At 48.2% G+C, this 20,669-nt stretch overlaps 2 protein-coding genes across 2 annotated transcripts in view; both read right to left on the bottom strand.

The window, feature by feature from the left end:
• Positions 1–3,724, bottom strand: part of LOC136629030 (gastrula zinc finger protein XlCGF26.1-like) — a 47,522-nt gene extending 43,798 nt beyond the window's left edge. The window contains exon 1 of the mRNA XM_066605151.1: positions 3,605–3,724. Coding sequence (XP_066461248.1) covers positions 3,605–3,689 — 85 coding nt within the window. The 5' untranslated portion in view covers positions 3,690–3,724. The remainder of the gene's footprint in view (positions 1–3,604) is intronic.
• Positions 1–20,669, bottom strand: part of LOC136628705 (zinc finger protein 665-like) — an 841,644-nt gene that overhangs the window by 765,835 nt on the left and 55,140 nt on the right. The window lies entirely within an intron of this gene.

Genomic DNA, 20,669 nt, shown 5'->3' with positions numbered 1-20,669 from the left:
AATTAACTAGAAACCTTAAACATTTACATCTCACAAAAAAATGTAATTTGCTTTTCCATAACAGGTTGAAAGACCCACTGTGATTGGAAACCTATCAATCCCTTACTGAGTGGCCACGGAGGCTCTTGACGTACCTTTATAAGGGACGGTTACTTAGTTCCTCTTCTAACAAGCCACGGCTTCTTAGAGTCTGGGAAAGGAACTGGGCTTCCATTTCAACAGAGAATACAGCAGGAGAATTCCAAACAATTCACATGGATTCTCCAGATGTGTCCGCATACCGGAGTACTCTTACAGAATACTTATACCAGGGTACAAAACTCCAGACACATTATTCAAATCTAACCTTTCACAAACAGTCACATACTGGAGGTGCGATTCACACAAGGGAAATCTGCTGCACATCTGATGGCATTGCCCAAATATTGAACCTTTCTGGCAACAACTCACGCAACACATTAAAAAAAAATTGCCACTTATCTCACCTGAGGAGGTTCTGCTCTGGACACCCTCAAAACAGGATTCATTTTCCATTCTGATTTGCATAGCAAAGCTTCTCATTCAATTTTTTTGGAAAGATAAAAAATACCTACATTGTCTCACTGAAGAGATAGCGTATCTCAGATATACTGTTTTGAAGAGATTGCTGCATGGGAATCTGGCTTGAGAACCAACTTTAGAACAACTTGGACACCATGGGTAACATACCTAGAGAAACAAGCCTAATAATCTAATTTAACAAAAAAACACCACAGTTACACTTTAATTGCCCCCCCCCCCTCCACCACCGATAGGTATTTAATATGACAACCTTCTCATTGATTTTCTTATCCTTTTCTTTGTTCATACTTACTGTTTGTGATTATGTTAAGGAGCTTCAGCTCTGCTCCGTAGTTTTTGCCAACCTAAGATATTGAGGAGTCACATGTCTGACTCAAAAAGATAATATTCTGATTGGCAAGAAACTCCTTCTCAATTTTAACTCAACTAGGATTTATTAAATACACACTTTCAACAGAATATACCACAGTTGCTTCTGTTCCACCTGACTGGCTGTAAGACCTTGAAGGTGATTAGTCTTGGTTATGTAAAATAGGGTGGGAATAGATGCTGGTCAAATAGACCTGGAAAGATACCTAGTTTACATATTAAGAAGTGCGGGCTTGGGGACTGCTAGAAGAACATGAGTTACACTACCAATGCGAACATAGAAGGCTCGATGCAATTATGTTATCATTATTAACCACTATCAGCACTACGTAACAAACCAGGCTGAGTGGAGTTCGATAGTATTTTTCTATGTAGGCTATACATAGGAAGAAAGATGGTGAGGGAACACATTGCTAACTTAAATGAATTCAAGTCTCAAGGTCCAGATGAATAACATCCTAGGATACTAAAGGAAGCAGCGGAGGTTATTGCTGAACCACTCGCCATAATCTTTAAAAATTCCAGGAGAACAGGAGAAGTCCCAGAAGATTGGAAAAGGGCAAATGTTGTCCCTATCTTCAAAAAAGGGAAGAAGGTGGATCCAGGAAACTGCAGGCCGGTGAGCCCGATGTCTATACTGGGAAAAATCTTTGAACAAAATATTAAACAAATTATTAAACAGCATGCATGCAATTACTTGGATAAAAATGGAGTAATTAACCAGAGCCAGCATGGGTTTGTAACAAACAAGTCATGCCAGATGAATCTAATTTCCTTCTATGACAGAATCACCAACTGGGTTGATCAGTGAAATGCAGTACATATAGTAGATCTTAACTTTAGTAAAGATGTTGACAAAGTATCTCATACTATACTACATGTGGGCAAGGAAAATGGTAAAAGCACACACAGAATGGAAGGAATTGGGCTAGGCACCACATGTGAAAAAAACTTGGGTATACTAATAAATCATAGACTGAACATGAGTCAACAATGTGATGCAGCAGCTAAAAAGACAAACACAATTCTGGGATTTATTAGGAGAAGCATAGAGTCTAGATCATGTGAGGGAATTATCCTCCTCTACTCTTCCTTAGTCAGACCTCATCTGGAATACTGTGTCTAGTTTTGGGAACTCCCATTTTAAAAAGCTATAGACAAACTGGAGCAAGCTCAGAGAAAAATTACCAAAATGGTGAGCGTTCTGCAAATCATGTCCTATGAGGAATGGTTAAAGGCTGAGAGGAGACTTAATATCTGAAGGGCTGTCATAGTACAGAGAGATCAGCCCTTTTCCCATCTGCACAAGGAAAGACTAGAAGCAATGGGATGAAACTGAAGTGGAGGAGACACAGATTAGATATTAGAGAAAAACATTCTGACAGCGAGGGTGATCAATGAGTGGAACAGGTTACCATGGGAGGTTGCAAGTTCTCCTTCAATGGAAGTGTTCAAAATAAGGCTGGATAAATATCTGTCTGAGATGATTTAGTGAATCCTACAGTGAGCATGGGGGTTGGACCAGATGACCCCAGAGTTCACTTCCAACTCTACTATTCTATGATTCTATGTTCCTCTGTAGTTGGTTGAGAGTGGGTCCGCACGTCCAACTTACCTGGAATAAAGGGACGTATGCTCTGCCCATCTTATCAATATATGTGGCCTACATGGGTGCACACCTAGTGGGAATAGGGTTACATTTAAGTATTCCTATAAACTCGGTTAACAGTAAAGTACTGCTTACGTAGTGGGTGGTGCGGCCCCTCTCTCGTTAAGCGACAGGAGTATTATTTTAGATATACCTTGTCGACAGTTGGAATGCATCCATTTTCTATAAATGTGATTTTATATTCTGAGAAAGTCTAAGTGATGGCGGCCCCTTATGTATAGGGTCCTGAACTGACCAACACAAACACTTCCAGCAGGAATACCACAGAGGTGTATCTTGGCTCAGCCTGGTCACAATCCTTGTATTGTCCCCTAATGTATTTATACATAGTTATTTGATCGCCCCTTAGCCTTCTTTCTTCTAGGGTAAATAATCCCAGTTTTGATGCCTCTCTGGGTATTCTAGTCCTTTCATTCCATTTATTAATTTTGTTGCCCTTCTTTGAACCCCCTCCAGCACTGTAACATCTTTCCTGAGCACCGATGTCCAGAACCATACACAGTATTCCATGTGAGGCCTGCAAGTTTCTTATATAGCGGAAGAATAACTTTCTCGTCCCTCGCCCCTATACCTCTTTTAATGCACACGAGATCTGCTAACGACCCGTTTCAGAAGGGACAATGAATTTCTCTCCAGGAGACGACTTGTTCACAATGATGTCCGTCAGCATTGTTCTTCAGAACCTTCTAACCAATGTACAGGATTTATTTGTTATTTACCTTAATAAGCACAACCTGACAAGTCATCCTACTGTTATAATTCTTACATGTTGGACCTGCGGGTCCATTCCAACCAAGTTGGTATTGATATGTACTGCGGCTCATTATGTTATGAATGATTCACATCTCAATTATTATCTCTCAATAAAAAGGGATTGTTCAAAAAAGACATCAAAGAGATGAAGAAAGATATCAGCATGCAAGATATATAAGATCACAAGATAAACCAGGATATATAAATAGTGTATCAGCAAGATGTGCATGAACATTTAGTCCTGTCTATTACCTGGTGATGGGAGCGGCTGGCGGGTCTCCATCATGGCCTCCTTGTACAGATCCTTGTGTCCTTCTAAATACTCCCACTCCTCCATGGAGAAATAGACAGCGACATCCTGACACCTTATAGGAACCTGACAACACAATATACAGTCATCATCCAGAAGTCTCCAGTGCTGTTACTTTATAATGTCCCAGCATTCCCTGCAGCATCACCTCTCCAGTCAGCAGCTCAATCATCTTGTTGGTGAGTTCTAGAATCTTCTGTACATTAATATCCTCATGTATCAGAGGGTTAGGTGGGGGTTCCGTGATTGGGCTCAGGTTTCTTCCCCATCCATCACACACAGGGGTCTGACAGCCATCACTAGAGGTCTTCATCACTACTGTGTAATCCTGTATATGGTGGGGCATTAATAAATATCACTATTCATATTTCGACAGTCCAGGACCTCTCCAGTGACATCATCTGTTATTACTATAGATAAGAATGATGTAGTGTGACATCATCAGAATCTCTCACCTCTCCAGTGACATCATCTGTTATTACCATAAATAAGAATGATGTAGTGTGACATCATCAGAATCTCTCACCTCTCCAGTAAGCTCGAAGAGTATCCCCATGGTGAGATTTAATATACGTTTCACCATCTTCTTTCTGTCCTCCTCCATCCTGAACGGTGAGTCTGGAATATAATGTTATATAGAAGATATCAGAGGATCCGATTTTGTACGACCTGAATGGAGAGAAGATGAGCCAATATAAAATCTGGATAAGTCTGGAGTTTATCACAGAACCAGGCTGATGAAGGCTTGTATTCTGTGGCAAGAGGTCATTTTTAATGATGTTATTTAATGTGCCGTATAATGAATGAGGAAACTTATATATAAAAAAAATCCGTTCCGCTGTTTAGAATTGAAAAAAATTGTTTTTCTTATTACTGTGAGGTGATAATGACGTTTAGTTTATTCTCCATGTTAGACTACAGCGCTTCCACTTTCTGAAAGTCCCGAGGGCTGCCATTGCAGAGTGCCTATCAAGCTATGCCTGTGGCATGGCTGTATAGAATGCCATTCAGATCACTGTATAGTGTAATGCTGTGGCATCACATCTTACTGCAGGATCAATCAAAGCATTGCAGAAAACAAAAGTAAAAATTAGTTTTAAAAAGTTTTACTAATTATTAAAATGTTCCATCAACACATTATTTCCTCTGCACTGGGAATGTTGTCGGAATAGAAAAATAAAGAATGCCAAGAAAAAAAAGCAATAAAAGTGATAAACAAAACGTACATATTAAACACATACCAACAGAAACTACGGGACGCCATGAAAAAGAGGAGCCCTCGCACAACTATGTCGACTAAAGGTGTTATGGCTGTCAGAAGGTGGCGACAGAAAATAATCGTAAAAACTTAAATATCTTTGAAAAAAATAAAACTAGTACAAAAAACAAAGTATCTAAATTTGGTATCGTAGTTGTCATGTACAGGAGGAGAGCGGGCAGGGGACGATGCCCATCAATCCCACCTCCGTCTCCGATTCGGAGCGCACTTGCTGCAATCAGCCATCATGGTGGAGCCTCGATCGATCACTCTAGCGAGATTGGAAGCTTAGAATACCGGCTGATTTGTATCCAGCTTTCCCGGGCTTCTGCCGCATGTAGACTGAAAGCACAAATCACCACCTGATCTGTACTAACGCGCTCCAGCGCTCTCCAATGCCGCACGCAATACACACGCTGACATCACCGTTTGTTACTGTTATGGAAAAGGAACAGTTAATTGCTTAAAGGGGTTGTCCCGCGGCAGCAAGTGGGTCTATACACTTCTGTATGGCCATATTAATGCACTTTGTAATGTACATTGTGCATTAATTATGAGCCATACAGAAGTTATAAGAAGTTTTTCACTTACCTGCTTCGTTGCTAGCGTCCTCCTTTCCATGGAGCCGACTAATTTTCGCCGTCTAATGGCCAAATTAGCCGCGCTTGCGCAGTCCAGGTCTTCTTCTTTTCTGAATGGGGCTCCGTGTTGCTCCGTGTAGCTCTGCCCCGTCACGTGCCGATTCCAGCCAATCAGGAGGCTGGAATCGGCAATGGACCGCACAGAAGCCCTGCGGTCCACCGAGTGAGAAGATCCCCGCGGCCATCTTCATCAGGTAAGTAAGAAGTCACCGGAGCGCGGGGATTCAGGTAAGCACTCTCCGGTGTTCTTTTTTAACCCCTGCATTGGGGTTGTCTCACGCCGAACGGGGGGGGGGGGGGTGGGGGGGGGTTGAAAAAAAAAACCCGTTTCGGCGCGGGACAGCCCCTTTAATAAAGAATTTATGTAATTGCTCTCTGTTAGCAGCCAGTTAATAAACTTTTAAACTCTGTATATTTTTCAGCTCACCTATAGTTAGAATGTCATAACTAACCGCAAGTAAAGGATGCAGCCTACACCCCAAGTGTAAACGCCCTTTTAGACATGATTGTTGCTCAAAAATCACTCAAAGCCATCTTTTACGCGATAATCGTTTTGTCTAACTGCACTGACATCCTGCAGTTTTGGTTAAGCCGTCGCTGATCAATGCTTAAGATCAGTTATCAGGAATTCACAGCGGGATACAGCTGATACTATTGTTTCAGCTGTATCCAGCTCCCTGATGACAGGCGGGGTATGAAGAACAGAGCGGTCCAGCTGTGCTCTCCATACCCCGGTCGGAGCACTCAGCTGTATAATAGCCGGGCGCTGCGAGTGGGGAACAGCTGGATGCAGAAGACCTTGCGCTTAGAACACAACGATTATCGCTCAAAAGACTTTTTGAGCGATAATCGTTGTCTGAACCAGCCTTAAGACAAAAGGTTTTCCTGAATATACTTGTTAAAGCTTCTTCTTTATCTAAAACTACTGTATGTACCCAGCGCCCACGTGGTTTAGCTATATCCTGCCAATGACAAACACTATAGCTGGCCTCACGTATTCACTGAACGTCAATATAGTAAAATAACAAGTATCTTACTATGGTGAACTTCTGCCTTCATGTCTGGCTAGAAGGTCGCAAAAGCGTACAGTATAACCTCAACTAACGTCATTAATTAGTCCGGAAGCAATTGAGTTTAGTAGAAATCAATGTTAGTTGATGACATTATTTCCTTTGGAATTAATGTAAATGCAATTAATTGGTTCTAGACATTCCAAAAAACACACCAAACCCCATTTAATAGAGAATAACTCTGGTCTTTAATATCAAAAACAATACTGAATGAATATAACACACAACTGTAAAGAATAAATTAACATTGCAGGGACATCATTATAGTAGTACGTATCACTGTGTTATCTGATCTTTGACATAGGACTGCAGGGACATCATTATAGCAGTACGTATCACTGTGTTATCTGTGGTTTGACATAGGACTGCAGGGACACACCCCTTCACTTCCAATTGCAGGGTGTGGTTCACTAGTGAGCAGGTGCTTGCAGCTCCAGGTCTCTCTCTCTTTCTCCTCCAGGGCCTGGGACTTTTTGCTCTCTCCTACCCAGGAGGGAGTGAGGTCCTGGGCTATGGCTAGAGGGAGGACTACTACCCCCACTCTCCGGAGCCAGCCGGCGGAGGATGGGGATGCTTCACAACCGGCTACCCAGGAGGGGCTGAGGAGATCTAGCAGGAGACGCAGCGATGTGTCTCCTGCACCCCTCCTGGAGACCACCCGAGGTGGCCGTCGGGCTAGCCAGGGTGAGGGACGGCGGCCCTCCGGGACCTCGGCTGCTGGGACTTCCAGCAAAGGCCCTCCTGGAGCCAGGCCAGGTACTCCTGGGGGAAACCCCAGTCCTACCATCGAGCACTGGGGGACACTGCGGCCTAGGGAGGATGTAACCGTCTTTGCTGCCAGGCTCGCTTCAAGGACCCAGGAGTACCGTGAGGCCGGTGGCACCATCAGAAGGCTTCAGGAGGAGTTAAAGGCAGCCAGGTCCCTGGCCAACAATTCAGGTGGGTCAAGGAGGGCCCAATACAACCACGCCGTCCAGGAATTGAAAAGCGAGATCCTCACCCTGGTTGAGAGGAGGGCGGACATCTTAAGGGGTGCAGGTCCTTTCGCAGAGAAGTTGGTGAATGGTGACCGGTTTGAAGGGTCTCAGCCGGCTCTGGCTGGGGTCTGTGAGGATATGAAGGGCCTAGTGTCCAAGATGGAGCAGGCCCCTGCTGGAGAACTGCAGACAGCGGATAGTCAGCAGTCCCTGTGCGGTGACCTTCCAGCTGGGCAAGCTACTATTATTTCAAGCTCAGACTCCTCTGGGGAAGAGGGCGAGGACAGCGGCCCGGGGGGGGCAACTAATGGCGTACATAAGTCACCTGGAATCCCCTGGAGGCCTGGAGGGTCTCTATTTTGGCAATGACCTTCCTGAGCGAGACCCCCAGGCTAAAAAGAAGAAAAGTGGCAAAAAGATCACCCAGGTGGAGTACAGGTACGTCGGCCTCCCTGGGCAAGCCTCTGAACCAGGGGAGGGGGGTAGCTGCATGGGTAGCCCCCGGGTCCGACCCAGCCTGGACTCTGCTAATGTGGGTTCAGTGCAAAGGAAGGGGGAGAGTACTAGGCATCCTGATCCAAACACCCCCCCGGTTCGTAATAAAAGGAGGGGTGATGGGCAGAAGCTGGTGTCTGACAGTGAGATTCCTAAGAATGGGGGTCATCCGGCGTCGGATGATCCAGGTAAAATGTCAAAAAAGGCTGCGAAGGTGGGGGGTCATCCGGCGTCGGATGATCCAGGTACAATGACAAAAAAGGTTGCAGAGGCGGGGGGTGCACCGGCATCAGGTGGCCCCCAGAAAGGCCCAGCGGTGGGCCTAAGAAAGGGGGGTCTCCCGGCGTCGGGTGATCCCAAGAGTTCAGGGAAGGTGGAGGAACTGGTGGGGGATCATCTGGCGTCGGCTGGCCCCCCGAAGGGCCCTGCGGTGGGCCTGGATAAAGGGGGTTGCCCGGCGTTGGGTGGCCACCAGAAAGGCCCTGCGGCGGGCCTAAGTAAGGGGGGTCTCCCGGCGTCGGGTGATCCCAAGAGTTCAGGGAAGGTGGAGGAAAAGATGGGGGGTCATCCGGCGTCGGCTGGCCCCCAGAAAGGCCCTGCGGTGGGCCTAAGTAAGGGGGGTCACCCACCAGCAGGTGATCCCATAGGTTCACGGAAGGTGGGGGGTCATCCGGCGTCGGGTGGCCCCCAGAAAGGCCCTGCGGTGGGCCTGGATAAAGGGGATTGCCCGGCGTCGGGTGATCCCAAACATCCTGGGAGTTTGGGGGGCCATCCGGCGTCGGGTGGACCCTAAAAAAAGTGGAGACCCAAAACGCCGGAATTCCTTTGCCGGGGTTACGTGAAATATGGCAGGAGGCGGAGCCAAAGGTCGTGAATGCGTGGCTGGAAGTCCCTTTCCCCCCAGTGCTAAGGGGGGTGGGTCTGGAGGCTCGGAGGGGACTATATTTAAGAAACCCACCATGGGTTGCTCCCCTGCAGGCAAGGGGGGAGCGGCTGGGAAACCTCCGAGCTGCCAGGTGCCCCTTACTCTTCCGGCCAAGAGAGAAGCCATTACCGGTCTGGTCGCAAAGAATAGGGAGAATGATGAGCGTGAGAGTATGGAAGGCATGGAGGTGTGTGAAAGGGATGAAGGGAGCAACATCATGGTGAGAGGTGTGCGTGAGGGAGAGTCCAGGGGTGTGGGGAATCTAAATAATACAAGATTAAATGTTGGGGTGTCTGCTGGTGGAGGAGTATCGGAGGGAGGTACAGGTAAATTTACAAAAGTCACAAGTGAGGGTGGAGTGTCTAGTGGTTTGGGGAGGAGTGGGGGCCCTGGTCCCGCTGCCGCCCCGGCGGTGACTGCTCCTAGAAGCTACGCTAGTGTTGCCGCCGGGGTAAGTGGGGGACCTTCACCTCCCGGCTTCAGGGACCCCAGGTCACATGAGCTATTCCTATCCGCCTTAAAGAGGGGAGAGAGGTCGGTCAGTATAGAGGGTGAAAAGCGCGACCTATCCTTTTGGATAGATAGGTTTGGCACAGGGGCCTTCCGAGAGCAAAGGCAGGGAGAAGTGGCATGGTCGCTTCCTACAGCCGGGCAGGGGGGGTCCAGAAGGAATGTGGTTCGTCTCCGATGGGGAGGCAGTGAAGCCTGCCCTAACCGTACTAGGGTGGTGGAGCTTCTCCTCGGGATGGAATTCAGGGTGAGTGACATCTTTGCCCTGATCCACCCCTTTGGGACCTCCCTGTTTGATGTTAGCTTCGTGAGACCAGAGGGGCTCGAGCTCTTCTGGTCAAAATACGAGCTGGCTCAGACGGAGCCCGAGTGGCGGGATTTTGCAGTTCAAGCAATTACCCGCCAGAATGACACTAAGAGAGTGACCGTTCTGACTAGTAACGAGTCTCTCTCTTATGTTGACATCATGACCTGGATGGGCAGGTATGGGGAGATTCTCCATCCTCCCCAGAAAAACAGGGACGCACACGGTATCTGGTCAGGGGCCTGGACTTTCATGGTAAAGTTGAAACGTGCAGGTAATTCCGTTACCCACATCCCTTCTTCTGCGTTCCTGGGAAGGGACAGGATTCTGGTTTTCTACCAGGGGCAGCCGAAGGTCTGCCACAGGTGTGGGGACCCCACACATTTCAGCGCACAGTGTAAGGTGCTGGTGTGTGCGCTGTGTGGGGGCAGAGACCACCCATCCTCCTCCTGTGGCAGCATTCGGTGTAACCTGTGTGGTGCTTTAGGGCACCCATTCAGTCGTTGTCCCTTATCCTTTGCCAACATCGGCCGAGCCCAGTCAGAGGGCCAGCGGGCCCGTTGCTCCGGGGGTAAAGCTGGTGGCAGCAGGGAGAAGGAAGAGCTACGGGGTCTCGGCGGGGTGCCTGGCCAGCCAGGGCAGGAGGGGAGTCGAGCTGCTGAGGCCCCAAGGGATAGCGATGTGGATGAGGAAACCAGAAGGATGGAGAGAGAGGAGGTGGCTGCCAGTTGTGCCGGATCCTCCCGTGAAGAAAGTGCGGATGAGGAAAGCGAGAAATGGCAAAAGCAGAAAAAAAAGGGTAAGGGAAGAACAAGAAAGAAAAATAGGGGTTCTTCCTCTCTAGAGTGGGATGACTCGGTCCCACTCACTCTGGTGCAGATACCAAAGGAAGGCCCCATCAGTTCCCTTATGGTCGACCTCTCTAACCGGTACCAAGCTCTCAATAACACCTCCTCTTCCCTGCCAGGGGGAGAGGCTGGGGGTGAGGTACCGGAGGTGGTGGCGGAGATAATTGAGGAAGGAACCCCGGGGGACGCTGGGTCTCTTTCTGTGGGGGACCCGGTTTCTTCCGGGAAGGGGGCTACCCTGAAGCCGGAACGTGAAGGTAAGGATGAGTGGTGATATGGATGTCTCAATTTCATTAAAAAGAAATAAAGGAGAGACCTCCTCTTCCGACAGGGAGGAGGGGGGAGAGTAAGAGGAAAGCCATCCAGCTCGATCACTAATGATGGCGGCACTCACCCTGTTGACGCTGGCATCCATTAATGTCGCCAGCATTAAGTCAGATGCGGCTAGGTTTGCGGCCTTTGATTTTCTCAGCCGAGTTGAAGCTGACATTTTATTTTTGCAGGAGACCAGGCTGACAGATTTGTCGGTCATGTACAAAGCCAAGCGTGAGTGGAGGTGCGGAGCCTCCTATTGGTCTCTTGCGGCCGAGCCGTATAGCGGGGTGGCGGTCCTTTTTAAGACCGCACAGGTAGAATGCAGATGGGTTATCGAGCTGGAAATGGGGAGGTGCCTGATCTTGGATATTCTCATGGGAGGTCAAGAGTTGCGTCTTATTAACATCTATGGACCCCAGTCAAAGGAGGGGCGCAAAGACCTCTTTATGAGAATTAAGCCTTTCCTTTTTACAAGCTGGCAAGTGGTCTTTGGAGGAAACTTTAATAATGTCACGAGGCTCTGTGATAGAGGAGGTTCCAATAACCAGCTAGGCTATGATAGCGTCGCGTTAAATAGAGTAGTTAGTGAGGCACGCCTTGTGGATGTCCACGTTCGGCACACCCCAGGGCGCACGGGATTCACTTGGTTTAGAGGTAGTTATTGCAGGTCTAGGATAGATAGGTTTTATTTAAAGGAGGAAGCCGTCTCCTCACCGTTATCGGTGGTGGAGGTGGAGTTCTCCGACCACTGTATGATTCTTTTTTTTCTCTGAATGTCACAGAGACCCCTCGGATGGGCAAAGGTTTATGGAAGTTGAATTCGTCACTCCTGGAAGAAGCGGAAATAAGACGGTCCTTTGAGGATTTTCTTCAGAGCCAGGAACCACTACTGGGCCTATGCAGCAGTAAGTCAGAGTGGTGGGAGATGTTCAAACATCGGGTAAGAAGGTTCTTCCGACAGATCTCCAACCTCAGAAGCCTGAACAGAAAGCGTATGTATCAGAGCCTGAGGAGGAAACTCGAGCGTTTGGTCTCGACTGGAGGTAGCCGCGAGGAGATCTCCAGAGTGAAATCCTTGCTCAAGAGATGTCAGTATGATAGGCACGCATCTTTAGTTCTTGAGAGGGACTTTGGGAAGTACCGCTCGCCTGACCCCTACAAGAACTGTAAGATGTCAGTGAGTTGTAAATTGGTTGCGGGTCTGCTAGACAGTACAGGCTCCCTGAAAAGGTCCAGATCAGGGATCCTGGAGGTCGTCAGATCCTTCTACTCACATCTCTTGGGCGGGAAAGAACTTAATCGGGACGGAATCTCGACTTTCCTAGCAGAAACCGTTCCCGAACCAGGAGTAGACCCCTCTCTTGGCGTTTTGACAGAAGCAATTACGGAAGATAAAGTCGGACTGGCGATTGATGGGCTCCGGTCCAAAAAGTCGCCAGGCCCAGACGGCTTAACATCTGAGTTTTATAAAGCCTTTAAGGAAATTTTAGTTCCCCTCTTGACTGAGGTTTTTAATGAATGTCTATCCTTGGGCGTTCTGCCGGAGTCAATGAGGAATTCGGCCCTAATTATTCTGTCAAAGGGTAAAGATCCGCTCCGTATTGAGAATTGGCGTCCCATAGCGCTCCTCAATACGGACAGAAAGATTCTGGCAAAAGTGCTGTTCAGTAGGTTGGTGAAATTCCCACCCCAGCTCCTTTCTGGGGCTCAGCACTGCTCTGTTCCCGGTCGAAGCACGTTTAGCGCCGTGCTGAGTGTCCGGGAGGCTGTGGAACAGGGCAGGGCGGGTCTCTGGAAGGGGTTTTTACTTTCCCTGGATCAGGCTAAAGCTTTTGATCGAGTAAACCACGAGTACCTTTGGTCTGTCCTTTTGAGATACGGTCTGCCGGTGGGGTTCGTAAAATGGTTAAAAACATTGTATTCAGGGGCTGAGAGTTTCCCGCTCGTGAACGGTTGGGTTGGCCGTCCTTTTGTAGTCGGGTCTGGAGTGCGTCAGGGATGCCCTCTGAGCCCCTTGCTTTACGCGTTCGCTGTCGATCCCTTCCTCAGAAGGGTAGATGGGGGACCGTTGGCGGGGGTGAGGATGGACCCGGGGGTCCCGGACCTGGCCTTGAGGACAGTGGCGTACGCTGATGACGTTACTATCTTTGTGTTCTCTCAGGAGGAGGCGGGGTGGGTGATGTCGGAAGTTGTCCGCTACTCAGAGGTCTCCGGGTCAAAGATCAATCGGGAAAAGTGTGAGAGTCTCTGGCTGGGAGGGGGAGATCCTGCTTTTGATCTTCCGTACGCTCTCCCAGAACACCAAGATTCCGCTAAAATTTTAGGCATCGATTTCGACCAAGGGAATTATCCCGAGAAAAACTGGGAAGGCAGATTGAGGAATGCCGCTCAAAAGGTGGATCAATGGAAAGGGTGGTCTTTGACCCTGAGAGAAAGGGTTTGCTTGATCAAGACTTACCTGCTCCCTTTGTTAATGTACCTGGGAAATGTCTGCATTTTGCCAGAACCTCTTTGGTCACGGGTCTACAGCCTGTTCTTCCAGCTGTTATGGGGGAATAGGTTGAACCCAGTCAAGAGGGAGGTTACTTACCGTACGAGGAGACTAGGCGGGTTGGGTATGGTCAACCCAGTGGTATTCCTCGTGAATACCTTTTTGAAAGCTAATATCGCAAACCTCTGGAAAGAGAGGGCTCCTCCGTGGGTATCCTCCTGTAAGGGATAGTTTCGGCCGTTCTTCCAGGAGTGGGAGACAGGAGGGCGTGTGAAGGACTTTCGTACACCGCACGGACATCTTCCGGCTTACGTTGCACCGGTTCTGAAGGTTTTACGCCAATGGGGGCTGACCGTGGGGGAAGTCAGGACGCTGGCCAGGCGTGTGCTGGACCAGAGGGTCTTGGCGACCCACTTTCAGAATCCATTGGCCCTCAGAGACTGCCCAGGTGGGGATTTGAGGGTGGGTTTGTCTCTTTTAAATTCGGTAAGAATCCCCTCAAAGTATTGGGACTTGACCTGGCGCTGCTTCCATGGTAAGCTATACATGGGGGACAACTTGAAGCACAAGAACACCGAGGACAGAGGTTGTCCCCGGGAGGCATGTGGCAACACTCTGGAGAGCATGGACCACTTCCTGCTTCATTGTCCCTTTAATATAGAGGTATACAAGAGGGTAGGGGCTTCCATCGGTTGGCCTCGGCTGGCTGACCTTACCTACGCTGAGTGGTGTTATGGAGCATTAGGAGATCTGGGTGGCAGGGACCGCTGCACTTTATTTTTAGTAAGTCTAGTGGTTAGGTATCACACGTGGAGCGCACGGCGTGTAGTATCGACGCAGCATAAAATCCTCCTCGAGGACGAGCTAAGTAGAAATATTCTCGGTGACCTGGTGAAGGTGCGTTCTCTGGAGTTTGAAAGGTTGGGTAGGCCTCGAGCAGCCTTCCTTTGGAGGGGTTTTTGCTTTGGGGTTCCCTAGCCTGGAGAACTGTTTCCCGGTGGGGGGCTAGATTCTTTCACCCTAGCTTTTTGTTTTGTTTTAAGTTAAAAGTTGAATAAAAGGCTTACAGGACCCGAACCAGGGCTGGAGGTAATGGTTATATTTTTTGTTATTTATATATTTTTCTGTATATTTAGGCTGTGATTATTATGCATTATATGGGTTTGTGGCTGGTATTATATGTTTGTTTGTTTTTTTTTGTGGGTGGTTTCATGTTTCATGGGTGGTATGTGTTTTCGTGGGTGGCATCTTTATGGGTGGTATTATGAGTTTTTGTGGGCGGTTAGTATTACGTTCTGTATATTTACAAAAAAAAAAATTTAAATAAATAAATTTTTAAAAAAAGTGTGTGTGTGTATGTTCATAAGCATGAATGAAGGTATTGGCAGCGGACCAGGGGATGGGTAGAGGGTAATGTGTGTGTGTGTAGTTTAGATGGGAGGGGGGGGGGGGAATAAATAATAATAAAAAATAAATAAAATTAAAAAAAAAATGTATTTAAAAATTTAAAAATAAAAAAAATTTGAAAAAAGGTATATATATTCTTGTTTTACTAATGTGTGTTTTTTTTTTCTCTGTTTAGTAGGTTGCAATATGCAGCACCACGGGATTATGGAATAGGTTGTCTTGTTTTTGTTGTGATGTTTTCTTATGTCAATTTTGTAGTGTAAATGGGATGTGTGAGATTGAAGATGCGGCCAGACCGTTTTTTCACTCCTGTACAGTTTCTGTAAAATTTTGTAAATATGAATATGTTTGGCTATTATTTCTTGCAAATATTTCTGTTAATTTCGGATATCTTTGCAAATGTTATTTTCGGTTATTTTTGCAAATATTTCTGTTTTTTAAATGTGTGTATATATGCTTCTTGCAAATGTATTTGGCAAATTTTTCTGTTATTTTTGTTATTACGCCCTGTAATGTTTTTTACTTTTATAATAAAAAGATTATCACTGTGTTATCTGATTTTTGACATAGGACTGCAGGGACATCATTATAGCAGTACGTATCAATGTGTTATCTGCGCTTTGACATAGGACTGCAGGGACATCATTATAGCAGTACGTATCACTGTGTTATCTGTGCTTTGACATAGGACTGCAGTATGTATTTGCAGACGTTTCTTTACTGTACTGTACTCATCTGTACAGTACTTACATTTTGCAGTACAGTGGGGATTCAGGAGGCAGGCAGACACAGCAACGTTCAGCCGGCACTGTGGAAAGGGAAGGAGTAGGCGCGCGCTGATGCAGGATGTGACTGAGCTTTGATGATGTAACCATCATGTGATTAGCCACCAACACTTAGCTCTGCCCACAGATTACATAACTGTGATGTCGTTGCAGATCCTAAAGCATCTCTAAAACAAAGAGCCTATCAGCAGCCTTGTGCTCACAGGACCAGTGATGATGTCACCATCATGTTAACAGTCACCTTTGTGGGAGGAGTCCAGGGTCACATACCAGTGACATCACAGATCCTACACCAGCACAGACCGACAAAGAATGTATATTGTTCAGCTGTGTGTTACACGTGCATCTAGCAGAGCTGTGTGTGTATCTGTTACATGTGCATGGCATGCAGCAGAGCTGTGTCTGTGACGTGCGCATGGCATGCAGCAGAGCTGTGTCTGTGACGTGCGCATGGCATGCAGCAGAGCTGTGTCTGTGACGTGCGCATGGCATGCAGCAGAGCTGTGTCTGTGACGTGCGCATGGCATGCAGCAGAGCTGTGTCTGTGACGTGCGCATGGCATGCAGCAGAGCTGTGTCTGTGACGTGCGCATGGCATGCAGCAGAGTTTTGTCTGTGACGTGCGTTTGGCATGTAGCAGAGCTGTGTGTGTTTGTCACACGCGCATGTACCAGAACTGTGTGTGTGTGTGATGTAGCAGAGCTGTGTAGCGAATTGCACCACCTGAAACACTGGAACTATCATTTCCTAATTATTACTAGTTTGTTTGTTTTTTTATACCAAGCATGATGGGTAAAATATAACCAAGTATGGTGACCCGCAGTTTGAGGGGTTACTGAGCTCTTACCACAACATGTGCAGATGTGTTTTGTTCAGCGAGCCTGCCTGATTCTGAAGATATAATTCATCGGGCCGGACCGTCACACGACTACATATCCTCTATTAAAGGACCTCCAGCCCCAGCGTGTCTGCCAGAAGGCCTGCTAGGCGAGTGGTACTCAGTATCTTCATGCTGATACTACCCAAACAAATACAGGTGGGAGAGAGGGGGTTACTGACATCACAGCACCGCGCTTGTTGGGGGATTGAAGTCATTCAGCTTTCCCAGGGTCCTGACAAGTTACAAACGCTAGCCCCTGCACAGCACAATGTCTGGCGGTCTCTCCATCACAGTAGTAGTCGTACTGACCTACACAACCACAATAAAGCTGGCAGGTTAGTTTTGTTGCAGTATGTACGCTGTAGAAAACAAGACGAGCCCAAAGATGGCGGAATTTAAATTTTTTTTCCATCTCACTAAACTTAGAATTTTCTAAGTGTTTTTCAGCACATTAAATGGTAACATTGAAAAATACAACTCGTCCCGCAAGAATCAAACTGCCAGACATCTACAGCGATGGGTAAATAAAGAGTTATACAGTCTCAAAAGGGGGGAGGAAAAACCAAAAATGAAGAAAAAAAGGGCATGTCCTTAAGGGGTTAAATTAAGATGTTCACACGCTTTCATTTGTCTTTAGGACCCAGGGGATTCCTTGTATTTTGCAGGCCGAGCTGCAGTTGTTGTTGGCAGCAATTTAGTGCACTTTGGGCGTTTTCATCCTATTTTTAAATCCATTTTCCTGAAAATTTTATTATTGCCAATAAAATAGTGAGAGGTTAATCCCGAGTTCATCTGATGAACGAGAAGACCTGGACAAGCAAAACAGAGGAAAGACCAAATAGATCCGCCCACCCCAAAAATAATAACATGGGCCGGAGATAGAGGATGAGCCCCATCAGCCAAGCGACCCTGCGAAACAAACCCTGTAATGGGGTATCATAAGGACCCTTTCCAGCCGCAGACAAACAGTATCCCGGATACCGGACACGGGTCCAGTCTATAGACAGCAGAGGAGAGGATAAAGCTCACATTGATATTCTAACTGCAAGAATAGAAAGATATCCAAGATAAAGAATGCCAATAAATAAGATGGTTCAGGAGGGTCAATGATTCAGTGAGATTCCGTATTGCATTGCTTCTACGCGTCCCTCAGGAGGGCAAAGTTCATCGGGATCCACAGGGGTCTCTAGGGCCCATTTACACACAACGATTATCACTCAAAATTCACCCAAACTATAAAAATAGCGTCTCAGGAGCCACAAAAAACACTAATTATTTATAGAACTAAACGGGGCTATGTATAGCTTCCAGAGCCGGAAACTGGAGGAACCAGAGAGCGGAAATGTCCCGGGCCTCAAATGGTTAATAATAAGTGGCCCCAGCGGGCCCCACATGAGGTGGACACATACCTCCACCAGCAGACCCGGAAGCAGCTTCCAGGACCTGTGATGATGTCACCGTCATGTGACTCTTGTGTGGGAGGAGCCATTCTGGGGCTGCTGGGAAGCCTCTTCTCCTGGGTTGTTGTGAGCTGCAGCAGAGAGGAGCCGTTATGGAGCTTGTTGGTCTCCGGGCTACAACCATCTACACTGTTTACTGGAAGACCCTCAACCCGAGGAGACCCCCGCTACAATGTACTGTGGGGGCTGCAGACCCTCTCCTCCTACAGGTGCAATAGTCTGCAGTACTCCGGGCTCTGGGTGTCCTCTCCCCCTACAGATACAATACTCTGCAGTCAGGGGGCTCTGGGCGTCCTCTCCTACAGATACAATACTCTGCAGTACTGGGGGCTCTGGGTGTCCTCTCCTATACAGGTGCAATACTCTGCAGTACTGGGGGCTCTGGGTGTCTTCTCCTCCTACAGATACAATACTCTGCAGTACTGGGGGCTCTGGGCGTCCTCTCCTCCTACAGATACAATACTCTGCAGTACTGGGGGCTCTGGGTGTCCTCTCCTCCTACAGGTACAATACTCTGCAGTACTGGGGGCTCTGGGTGTCCTCTCCTACAGATACAATACTCTGCAGTACTGGGGACTCTGGGTGTCCTCTCCTATACAGGTGCAATACTCTGCAGTACTGGGGGCTCTGGGTGTCCTCTCCTCCTACAGATACAATACTCTGCAGTACTGGGGGCTCTGGGCGTCCTCTCCTCCTACAGATACAATACTCTGCAGTACTGGGGGCTCTGGGTGTCCTCTACTCCTACAGATACAATACTCTGCAGTACTGGGGGCTCTGGGCGTCCTCTCCTCCTACAGATACAATACTCTGCAGTACTGGGGGCTCTGGGTGTCCTCTCCTCCTACAGGTACAATACTCTGCAGTACTGGAGGCTCTGGGTGTCCTCTCCTCCTACAGGTGCAATACTCTGCAGTACTGGGGCTCTGGGCGTCCTCTCCTCCTACAGGTGCAATACTCTGCAGTACTGGGGGCTCTGGGTGTCCTCTCCTCCTACAGATACAATACTCTGCAGTACTGGGGGCTCTGGGTGTCCTCTCCTCCTACAGGTGCAATACTCTGCAGTACTGGGGGCTCTGGGCGTCCTCTCCTTCTGCAGGTGCAATGCCTGCAGTACTGGGAGCTCTGGGTGTCCTCTCCTCCTACAGATACAATACTCTGCAGTACGGGGGCTCTGGGTGTCCTCTCCTCCTACAGATACAATACTCTGCAGTACTGGGGGCTCTGGGTGTCCTCTCCTCCTACAGATACAATACTCTGCAGTACTGGGGGCTCTGGTTGTCCTCTCCTCCTACAGGTACAATACTCTGCAGTACTGGGGGCTCTGGGTGTCCTCTTCCCCTACAGATACAATACTCTGCAGTACAGGGGGCTCTGGGTGTCCTCTCCTCCTATAGATACAATACTCTGCAGTACTGGAGGCTCTGGGTGTCCTCTCCTCCTACAGGTGCAATACTCTGCAGTACTGGGGGCTCTGGGTGTCCTCTCCTCCTACAGATACAATACACTGCAGTACTGGGGACTCTGGGTGTCCTCTCCTCCTGCAGATACAATACTCTGCAGTACTGGGAGCTCTGGTTGTCCTCTCCTACAAGTGCAATACTCTGCAGTACCGGGGGTTCTGGGTGTCCTCTCCTAATACAGATGGAATGCTCTGCAGAACAGAAGGCTCTGGGTGCCCTATGCTCCAACAGATACATAACTCTGCAGTACTGGGGGCTCTGATTGTCCTCTCCTCCTATGGGTGCAATACTCTGCAGTACTGGGGGCACTGGGTGTCCTCTCCTCCTACAGGTACAATACTCTGCAGTACTGGGGGCTCTGGGTGTCCTCTCCTCCTACAGGTACAATACTCTGCAGTACTCGGGGTTCCGGGTGTCCTCTCCTCCTACAGATACAATACTCTGCAGTACTGGGGGCTCTGGGTGTCCTCTCCTCCTACAGGTACAATACTCTGCAGTACTGGGGGCTCTGGGTGTCCTCTCCTCCTACAGATACAATACTCTGCAGTACTGGGGGCTCTGGTTGTCCTCTCCTCCTACAGGTACAATACTCTGCAGTACTGGTGGCTCTGGGTGTCCTCTCCTCCTACAGGTGCAATACTCTGCAGTACTGGGGGCTCTGGGCGTCCTCTCCTTCTACAGGTGCAATGCCTGCAGTACTGGGAGCTCTGGGTGTCCTCTCCTCCTACAGATACAATACTCTGCAGTACGGGGGCTCTGGGTGTCCTCTCCTCCTACAGATACAATACTCTGCAGTACTGGGGGCTCTGGGTGTCCTCTCCTCCTACAGATACAATACTCTGCAGTACTGGGGGCTCTGGTTGTCCTCTCCTCCTACAGGTACAATACTCTGCAGTACTGGGGGCTCTGGGTGTCCTCTTCCCCTACAGATACAATACTCTGCAGTACAGGGGGCTCTGGGTGTCCTCTCCTCCTATAGATACAATACTCTGCAGTACTGGAGGCTCTGGGTGTCCTCTCCTCCTACAGGTGCAATACTCTGCAGTACTGGGGGCTCTGGGTGTCCTCTCCTCCTACAGATACAATACACTGCAGTACTGGGGACTCTGGGTGTCCTCTCCTCCTGCAGATACAATACTCTGCAGTACTGGGAGCTCTGGTTGTCCTCTCCTACAAGTG

This window comes from Eleutherodactylus coqui, chromosome 5 (assembly GCF_035609145.1).
Source record: "Eleutherodactylus coqui strain aEleCoq1 chromosome 5, aEleCoq1.hap1, whole genome shotgun sequence".
NCBI classification, from domain to species: Eukaryota; Metazoa; Chordata; class Amphibia; order Anura; family Eleutherodactylidae; genus Eleutherodactylus; species Eleutherodactylus coqui.
Note: the sequence above shows the minus strand (reverse complement) of the source record. Positions and strands in the feature narration are given on the sequence as shown.